The sequence below is a fragment of the Lepidochelys olivacea genome (genome assembly GCF_965140295.1).
Source record: "Lepidochelys olivacea isolate rLepOli2 genome assembly, chromosome: 2".
NCBI lineage: Eukaryota > Metazoa > Chordata > Testudines > Cheloniidae > Lepidochelys > Lepidochelys olivacea.
Window position 1 is genome coordinate 266,727,207 of NC_140412.1, and position 10,361 is coordinate 266,737,567.

Genomic DNA, 10,361 nt, shown 5'->3' on the forward strand with positions numbered 1-10,361 from the left:
CCCCAGAATGAGATTAACCTTTTTCAAAAGAACATCCTGTCATTGGCTCATATTCAGTTTGTGATCTCCTGTAACCCCAGATCCATTTCTGCAGTATTACCACCTAGCCAGTCATTGTCCATTATGTATTTGGGCATTTGATTTTTTCTTCCTTGGTGTTGTACTTTGCACTTGTCTTTACTGAATATTATTTTGTTGATCTCAGAAAAGTTCTCCAATTGATCAAGGTGATTTTGAATGTTAATCCTGTCCTGCAAAGTGCTTGCAACCCCTCTCAGCTTGGTGTCCTCTGCAGATTTTATAAGCATACTCTCCACTCCATTATCTACCTCATTAATGAAAATATTGAATAGTAACGGACCCAGGACAGACCACTGGAGGATACCATTAAATACACCCTCCCAGTTTGACTGTGAACATTCATAACTACTTTTTGAGTAGGGTTTTTTTAACCAGTGTTGCACCCACCCTTTAGTATTTCATCTAGACCACATTCCTCTCATTTGCTTATGCAAAACTCGTGGTGATCAGGGGAGGTCCTGGATAACTGGAAAAAGGCAAACATAGTGCCCATCTTTAAAAAAGGGAAGAAGGAGAATCCGGGGAACTACAGACCAGTCAGCCTCACCTCAGTCACTGGAAAAATCATGGAGCAAGTCCTCAAGGAAACCATTTTGAAGCACTTGGAGGAGAGGAAGGTGATCAGGAACATTCGACATGAATTCACCAAGGGCAAGTCATGCCTGACCAACCTGATTGCCTTCTATGCTGAGATAACTGGCTCTGTGGATATGGGGAAAGCAGTTGACGTGATATATCATGACTTTAGCAAAGCTTTTGATACGGCCTCCCACAGTATTCTTGCCAGCAAGTTAAAAAAGTATGGATTGGATGAATGGATTATAAGATGGATAGAAAGCTGGCTAGATTGTCAGGCTCAACAGGTAGTGATCAACGGTTTGATGTCTAGTTGGCAGCCAGTATCAAGTGGAGTGTCCCAGGGACAGTCCTGGGGCCGGTTCAACATCTTTATTAATGATCTGGATGATGGGATGGATTGCACCCTCAGCGAGTTTGCAGATGACACTAAGCTGGGGGAAGAGGTAGATATGCCGGAGGGTAGGGATAGGGTCCAGAGTGACCTTGACAAATTGGAGGATTCGTCCAAAAGAAATCTGATGAGGTTCAACAAAGACAAGCGCAGAGTCCTGCACATAGGATGGAAGAATCCCATGCACCTCTACAGGCTGGGGACCGACTGGCTAAGCAGCAGTTCTGCAGAAAAGGACCTGGGGATTACAGTGGATGAGAAGCTAGATATGAGTCAGCAGTGTGCCCTTGTTGCCAAGAAGGCTAACAGCATAGTGGGCTGCATTAGTAGGAACATTGCCAGCAGATCAAGGGATGTGATTATTCCCCTCTATTTGGGACTGGTGAGGCCACATCTGGAATATTACGTCTACACTCCAGAAAGGATGTGGACAAATTGGAAAGAGTCCAGCAGAGGGCAACGAAAATGCTTAGGGGGTTGGGGCACATGACTTATGAGGAGAGGCTGAGGGAACTGGACTTGTTTAGTCTGCAGAAGAGTGAGGGGGGATTTGATAGCAGCTTTCAACTACCTGAAGGGGGGTTCCAAAGAGGATGGAGCTCGGCTGTTCTGAGTGGTGGCAGATGACAGAACAAGGAGCAATGGTCTCAAGTTGCAGTGGGTGAAGCACTGGAATGGGTTGCCCAGGGAGGTGGTGAAATCTCCATCCTTAGAGGTTTTTAAGGCCTGGCTTGACAAAGCCCTGGCTGGGATGATTTAGGTGGGGTCCTGCTTTGAGCAGGGGGTTGGACTCGACCTCCTGAGGTCTCTTTCAACCCTAATCTTCTATGATTCTATGAAATGTCATGTGGGACTGTGTCAAAAGCTTTACTAAAATCAAGATATAGCACATCTACTGCTTCACCTCACACGCTGGCCAATAGCCTGACAAAAAAAGAAATTAAGTTGATTTGGCATGATTAGTTCTTGACAAATCCATTTTGTCTACTACTCATCATGCTGTTCTACTCTAGGCGCTTACACATGGATTGTTTAATGGTCTGTTTGAGTAACTTTCCAGGTATTGAAGTTAGGCTGACTGTCTGTAATTCCCTTTGTTCCCTTTTTTTAAAGAGAGGTACCATGTTTTCCCTTCTGTAGTCCTCTGGGACCCCACATACCCTCCATGAGTTCTGGAAGATAATTGCTACTGGTACAAAGATTGCTTCAGATAGTTTATTAAGTACCCTAGGGTGAATGGCATCCGTCCTTGACAACTTGAATACATCTAACTTATTTAAATATTCTTTAATCTGTTTTCCCTATTCTGGCTTGTGTTCCTTCCCCCTTCTTGATAAGCATCTCGTCACAATCAACACTTTTAGTGAAGACCGAAGTAAAATAAGCATCAAAATCCTCAGTCTTTTTGGTGTTGTCTATTATTAGCTCTCCTTCCCTCTTAAATAGCAGACCTGCACTTTCCTTCATCTTACTTTGCTCCTAGTGGGTTTATAGAACCTCTTCTTATTGCCTTGTATGTCCCTTGCTAGGTGTGACTTATTTTGTGTCTTAGCCTTCCTGGTTTTCTCCCTACATACTTGGGTTGTTCTTTTCTACTCATCCTTAGCAATTTGTCCATGATTCCACTTTATGATTTTCAAGTCTCTAGAGAGCACCTGATACAGCCATATTGGCCTCTTGTCACAGACTCAAAGGACTCGTGCTCTCTCTCGGCTCTGTACGGTCCCTGGGAGGAACCCCCTTCAGTGTGACAGCCTTTCTCAGGGGTCCACTCTCCCTCGGGGGTTAAGCCATAGGCCCCTCTGCCTCCTGGAACTGCACCTCTCTGAGCCCTCAGCTCGCCTGTCTCTTGCCGTGGGCCCCCTCAGGGAGTCCATTCGCTCTGGACCTCGGGGCCTCCACACCCAGAGGGAATAATGCAACCCTGATCTCTAGACCGGAGTGACTCTTAGCCAGCATAAAACAGAAAGGTTTATTGAGCATCTGAACACAGCATAGGAAACTCTCAGGGCCTCAGGCCTAGCATCCTTCAGCACAGTACATCTAGGTCTCTCCGGTCTCCAGGTGGGCTCTGGCTGCTCTCTCCTCCGAGCCCAGAACCCCCTCCTTCCAGCTGGGCATCCGATATCACCGTCCCCCAAGTCCCACCTCTGTCCTTTGTCTTCTGTCCCAGGTAAACAGGCCACCTGGGCCTCCTCTTCTCTCAACCTCTCCTCTCATCCATCCTTTGTTTCCCCTCTGGCTGGAACCGGCTGGTCAGGTCACTGGGGACCTCTCTCCACGGTCCATTGTCCTCCCACTGGCCAGAACCGGCTGTGACTCCCAAGCTGGGCCTCCCGGTAACCAGGTCACCAGTCGCTGGGGTACCCATTCTCCAGGCTATTTGCTGGCCCTCTGTAACAACAAACTCCCTCTCCCACCACCACCTTGTTAAACCAGAAACACCTAGGGAAACTGAGTCTCACTCCCCTCTGCATGCAAACCATTGAAAACAACAGGAACCCCCCTTGCTTCCTCACATCTCTTCCCCACCCCTTTGAGTCTGAACTGAGCGGGGTCACTTAGCCAGTCACCTGGGGAAGTTCAGGGCCCCCACCTCATGGTAAAGCATCGGCTATAACATTGGCACTCCCCTTCACATGGGCCATAACCCTGGAGGAGCAGGCTCCATCTCAGGAGCTTGGCATTAATCCCTTTTATTTGGTGAAGCCACGTCAGGGGCGAATGGCCAGTGTGCACAGTAAAGCACTGCCCAAAGAGATACGGCTGCAGCTTTTTAGCGGCCAGCACCGTGGCCAGGCATTCCTTCTCTATGGCCGTTAACCCAATTAAGACCCTTGGTGGCTGAAGCCGGGGCCTGTGTGTGCTATTTCAACCCATTCCCTTAGGGCCCCCTGAGGCCAATATTTTGCCATCTTGTGGTGGATGAATGAAAATCCCAGTTTCTAAAGCATTACATGCCCTGAGTCCTACATTTTCCAAAGTGACCATTGATTTTGGGTGTCTCCAAATTTAGAGAGATCTTGAAGGGGCCACATTTTCAGAGGGCAGCTGCTCAGCACTTTCTGAAAACCAGGCCCCTTTGAGGACATCCTGTGTTGGGCACCCAAAATTGCTAGTCACTTTTAACAAGTTGGGCCTTAGTGTCTGGATCTCTGTGGCAATTGGGCAGCGGATGGATCTCTTTAAGGAGGATGGCATGTGACTCTTACTCCGGGTCTTTCATTGGCCTGTTGCACAGTCTGGTGACTCACTCTGGTTCACGTCTCTAATCTCCTCCCACAATATGGAAGCAGAGGACTACAGTATAGGTTTGCAGAATGGCAATTTATTATGCAGAGGGGCCCTGGTGAGCAGCACTGAAAGAGTGGATAAGTGGTAGGTCGAAGCAGATGCTTTGAAGTTGTTCAGATTGTTATAAGCCTGGCTACCAGTGGGGCTTCCAGTGGAGGAGAAATGGAGGCACAGATGGATCTTCTCTATTTCTGGATCTTGTTAGCCAATCATTTTGAGAGTAGCAGTAAGGATGTTCAAACCATGCTGACGAAAAAATTTGCCAGCTCCTCTCCAGAATCTTTTCCAGCGGCCCCGTGTGACGATATTAGGCTAGAGAGAAAAGAAGTCAGGGTTAGCATCTCCACGCAGACTGAAACTGGCTCCTGCAGCTCAGGGAATGTTACTTTGTTCCCTCTTGTGTTTCATTTCTTATTAGCAATGACTAGAGGCCCCAACTTTGAGGAGGGCTGCGGTAGTTGCTGTAACACACGCACAGTGGGCGACAGTCTCTGCCCCAAGGGGATTACAGTCCAGATAGACAGAGGGGGAAAGGGTGAGGGGTGAGAGTGTGACATGCCTGAGGTCACACAGCTGGTCAGTAGCAGAGCAGGAAGTAGAGCCCAGGTCTCCTGAGTCCCAGTCCAGTGCCCTCTCCCCTGGAGCACATGGCCTCTCCAGAACAAAAGAGAGCATCCAACCAGTGTCACTGTGGGCCTAGGTGGCTAGTGGGGGAGAGGAGTAGCCTTCAGGAGCGAGTGTTGCTGCTGGAGTCTGGACAGAGGGTGACATTGCTCTGTGGCTCTGAGGGAGGGGAAGGAGCTTGCCTGCTGGAGGGACAGTGTGCTAGGGCCATGCCATTTAAGGTGCAGGATTATAAGCAGCCCTTATCCCCTCCCGCTTTGCTGTCTGGAACCCTTACAGCCACCTTGGGCAGGTCCCTGCTCTCGGGTAAGAAGGAAGGGCCATGCTGGGGCCTTTGCCTGGTGTGTGGGACCAGGGGCCATTCAGTGTCTGCATCATTCAACGTTTGTAAATGCTGCTGCCAGACAAAGGCAGGTGGTGAGGAGCCTCCCCAGACCGCCCTGCCCTTGCCCCGCTCCCAGGCACCGTCTGGAGCTTTAGGTTTCTTATGTATCCCAGTGAGATTAGAATTTGCTCCCAGCGGTTCTGCTGGCAACTGTAGGGTTCCACCTCCAGGCTCATGGGGCAGGAGGCCTTTGCCAACTCAATGCCAGCAGATGAGCTGGACACTTGTGCAGTGCGAAATACCTGGCCAGGATCTCAGTGAGGGAAACCCGTAACCCTGCCTCAGCCCAGCCGTGAGCAGAGAGGAGGCCCTCTCGGTTACCCACCTCCTCAGACGCCTCCTCACATTTGATAATGACGGAAGGGGGGTCCTTTTCAGTGGAGAAGAATCCAGAGCAGTCTTTGACCAGCTGCAAGGGAGAGAAAAGAGACCTCAGCATCTGCCTGTCAGGGAGTGATAACGCTCAGACCACTCGCATGTGGAGACCTGCTTCCCAGGGTGGGTTGGTCACAAGTTCAGCAGGAGGTTGGGAGGCTCGACCTTGGGCCTGGTTTGGGCATCACAGTGGATCAGGACCCCATTGTGCTAGGGAAAGTACAAAACACAGACCAGAAGGATGATCCCTGCCCCAAGGAGCTCACAATCTATGTAACCCTGGCTCATGTTCAATAGCGCCTTACTTTGCAAGCAGTCACTGTGCAATCTGTGGGATTCCTTGAGTGATGAGTGAGAGGGGCCCACAGAGAACAGCATATGGGTAAATGTAGATATAAACAAGGAGAGAATGAGTCAAAATCTATACTCAATTGAGCCAAGTGAGGCTGGATTGCTGTTAAGGCAGAGCATGCTTATGGAACTAGAAGCAGGGTCTTGCAGTTACAGCGATGGGCACAGATTCAGGACACCTGGGTTGAATTCTCCACTGTGCCTCTGACCTGGTGTGTGACCTTGGGTCACATCACCCACCAGTGAGACGGGGATAAGAGCACTCCCCCTCGGCCAGCCTGCCTCTGTCTGGTCTATTTAGATTGTGAACACTTTGGGGCGGGGACTGTCTGTGTCTGTGCAGCACCTGACACCATGGGGCCCTGATCTCATTAGGGATGTCAAAGTGCTAGTGTACCACGAATAATATTAGACACGAGCTGCATCCCCTTCACCTTTGGACTTCAGTGAGGGTTCCCCGGTAGAACGGTGCCCCAGCTGACAACAGCAAACCAGAGATTAAAAACCACGTAGTCCTATAATTAGGGGTTGGATGAATGAATGTATGTCATCTGTGACCTTGACGGAAGGATCAGTAATAGGATACAGCAGAAGAGGCACTGTACTGTAGCACCCTTCCTTCCTTTACGTCTCTGCTTGAAGCATATATTTTCTACAAGGCTTGGGGATCTGAGAGATGCTGTTGAGCATCTGTGTGGTCAGTGAGATAGAAGAGCAGAGGGAGGGGTCTCCATGCAGGGAGTGATCCTTACCCCGTCTTCTTTGAATTCACACTGGTTGATGTCACGTTTCTCTGATACCGGGCACACTGTCTCTTTCACAGTAAATCTCAGTGTTTGGATAGTTTTAGAAGACATGTCCTAAGAAGTTCAATGAATAAGGAAAATTAACATTCACAGTGAGCAACAAGGAACTTTGGCCTTGTAAATATTTTTCTTTTATGTTACAGTATTGCCCAGAAACCCAGATTGGCATTAGATCTGCATTGTGCTGGGCGCTGTTCACACACACACACAAGGCCCTTGCCCTAAAGAGAATGTAAATATTCACTTGTTCTATTCTACTGAACTAAATAGTTATTAATAATCGTTCTCAGCAGTAGTCTAGGGCCTTGAATTTTTCAAATGCTGTTCAAATATAAATCCAGGAATGCTTGTGGCACCTTAGAGAACTAACCAATTTATTTGAGCATAAGCTTAAGCTGTAGCTCACGAAAGCTCATGCTCAAATAAATTGGTTAGTCTCTAAGGTGCCACAAGTCCTCCTTTTCTTTTTGCGAATACAGACTAACACGGCTGTTACTCTAAATCCAGGAATGTAACTTCATATGCTGCGGCCTAACTCTGATGTAAGCTCCTTTGTCTTAAATGGAGCTGATTTGCATCAGATGAGGGTCTGGCCCATGTTTCTACAGCATGAACAAATAATTAGTATCTTGCAATTCTCTGTCTCCCTCCCCCTTTCCTCTCCTGTTCCCTGCCCTTCTCTTAGAAAATCCAGTCACTGAATGTTTCTGCATGTGTTTTAATTGCTGAAAGTGCGATTCTGGTCTGAAATGACATTGTTCAAGTGAACTCCTGGTATTCCAGGTCTTATTGCCTCACTGTAATTTCTATATGTAGGTTCCTGTCTTGCAGAAGTTACTTGTGTGTGCAAGTGTTTGCAGAATCGGACCCCCAGTGTCCTCCTTTTGGGCTTGATCATGAAACACTCTGAGCACTCCTGTGTGGTGCTGAGCACCCTCAACTTCCACTGACCTCACTGCGAGCAGAGGGTGCTCAGTAGCTCACGGGATCAAGCCTTTCATTAAAAATATGGTTATTTCCCTAACTGTCAGTCTTGCCAATTGAATGTTTGCTCAGGCCTTGCTTTTGCTTTTCATGCCTCATCACGGGAGCCCAAGAAACAAGGTGCTGTTGATAATGTATGAGAAGGAACAAAATCCAGCTCCCGCTCTGCAGACCCAGCTGGAGTACAAAGGAGTGAGCATTTCTGTTAGCCATGGGCCACGGTTTTAGAACATGGCTGGTGAGTTTGTGTGCCTCACAGTTGGGTGCCTTATTTGAAGGGGTCTGACTCTCAGAGTGCGGGTGCTGAGAACGTTCTGGAAATCAGACCCTTCTGATGTGTTTCAAGTTGGGCACCTGAAATCACTTGTTACTTACAAAACTCTTGGCCCATAGCCGACAGTTCTGACTGTGAAAACTCAGAGGGAGCCACTGTGCTGAACAAGGGGATGCCATTTTAGGCACTCCCACTTTTCAGAGCAAGGGCAGCATTTTAAAACGAATACAAACTTGTACTGAAGATAAATGGTAACTCTGACAACTTTTGCGGTCAACATAGGTGTCAGTGAACAGGGCATTAATGAAAAATTACATACTTTAGAACATAGGATAGTGTATGCTTATTTTGATTGCAAGGTATTGCTCTGTGCCTCAGTTTCCCCCTCTAAAATGAGGATAATAATACGTCCTTTCTCCGACCCTTTGTCTTATCTATTTGGATTGTAAAGTTCTTCTAGGCAGGAACTGTATCTTACTATGTATTTGTACAGCACCTAGCACAATGGAGCTGTGGTCTTGGCTTGAACCTCTAGATGCTGCTGGGATATAAATATATCAATTAGGTCCCTCTGGGAAGAATAGTGCCCAGTGCTTTGTTACCACTTAATAAATAATGACAATAAGGGATTAACAAATGTCTTTACATTAAATCTGTCTTCTCCATATTACTAAATTTGAATTCTCTTCGCAAGGAGACCCAGGGAGGGCACTGAATTCAAATGGTCTTTTCCTAAAGCTTTTTAAGCTTTCTAAGAGCCATATCTTTTAATGACCAATAATCAGTATTTATTTGTAAAGTTTCAGAACCCAGACAGCAAAAAAAAAAAAAAAAAACCCACTAGAACTGCACTGGTATCTCTATTAAATCGTGATTTTTAAGCCAATTGCATGATTTTTTCAGGGCGGACGCATTCTCTTTGAACACTTATGGCTGGCTACCGCCTTTGTGCCAGGCGCTGTACAAACACAGAGTAAGACGGTCCCTGCCCCGAGTTTCTCGGGGTATAATTCAAATGGAAAACATGTTCTGCCTGCTGAATCTGAACGAACTGCTGCTCTCAGGCCCTTCCTCTGCAGTGAGACCAGGAAGCTGCTGTGTGATAATACAGGGAAATAGCTGTCTGGCTGCTACCCGTCCCTGCACATATTTCACATCCTCTTTATAACCAGTTTTGGCCATGCTGCTTTCAGTGACTCGAGTTGGCTGGTCTATAAATTCCCTGTCGTTCCCCTTCCCCTAACCACTGCCTACTTGGATTGTGAGCAGAAACTGTCTTTCTTGGCACAGCCAGAAATCAGCCCTGGATAATAACAGTAAGGGTGCAAATACCAAAGTGTAGGCACAGGAGCCTAGCATCACAGGGCTGCGATTCCCATTGACTCGCCCTATGAGTTTAAGCATCATCTAATAGGCCAAAAAGTGATTTCCCAGGTCACTCACCCAGTCTGGCTGCGGCTCAGCTTCCAGGAGCCGGTAGACCAGTGTTATATCTGGCTCTTGGTTGTAGAGCTGAACAGCAGCTAAAACCGCATCCTTGTGGGTTGGCAGAGGGGATGATGATGGCGCGGGGGCTGCTGTGACCACCCCGACAATCAGCAGGACTTTCAGGCAGGTCTCCATCCTGTGCGCTGTGGGATTCAGTGAGAGCTGGGTGGGCAGCCCTGTCCCTCCCGGGGAAAGCCCTTTTATACGCTGCCTCCTCCGTGTGGGCTAGTGCCTCATTGGCTGCCTGCTTCATCCTCCCTGAACAGGTGACTTTTCTCCCTCCATCTGCAGGATGTTTCCATTGGCCACCCTGCTGGGGCGGGCACAGAGGGGAGGTCGGTAAGAGGAAAAGGAGGATTTTTTCAAATAAATTGCTGAAATCGTGTGCACCAATGGCTAAACAGCCGATAGCTGGGGGGTGGCCAGGGGCCTCTGTACTGGGAAAGGCCAAGGTACCTGTACCTGTCTTGGTGTGAGTCAGCGTAGATCCATGAAAGCCAATGGAGCTAGGGCAACTTATACCAGCTGAGGATCTGTTGGGCCAGAACCCCAGCTGCTATAAGTTGCCATTGCTCTATCTATGCTGACTTATAGCAAGAAAACACCTCTCCCCTAAAGTCCAGACAACCAGAGCTTTACCTGTCAGCTCTCAGTCCAGAAATCACACAACAAGCATTCCCCTAGAGCCAGTCAGTAGGCCCAAGTCATTGGTTTTGATGGTGCCACCAC

General features: G+C 48.1%; 1 protein-coding gene across 1 annotated transcript; it reads right to left on the minus strand.

Annotated features, from left to right (window-relative positions):
* Positions 1-4,359: 4,359 nt before the first annotated feature.
* LOC311517115 (cathelicidin-2-like) lies at positions 4,360-9,826 on the minus strand. Its single transcript, XM_084621695.1, has 4 exons — positions 9,588-9,826; positions 6,833-6,940; positions 5,680-5,763; positions 4,360-4,657 (listed from the first exon to the last, which is right to left on the minus strand). The coding sequence occupies exons 1-4, from the start codon at positions 9,765-9,767 to the stop codon at positions 4,547-4,549; spliced, it is 483 nt and encodes a 160-aa protein (XP_084477821.1). The 5' UTR covers positions 9,768-9,826; the 3' UTR covers positions 4,360-4,546.
* Between the last annotated feature and the right edge of the window lie 535 nt (positions 9,827-10,361).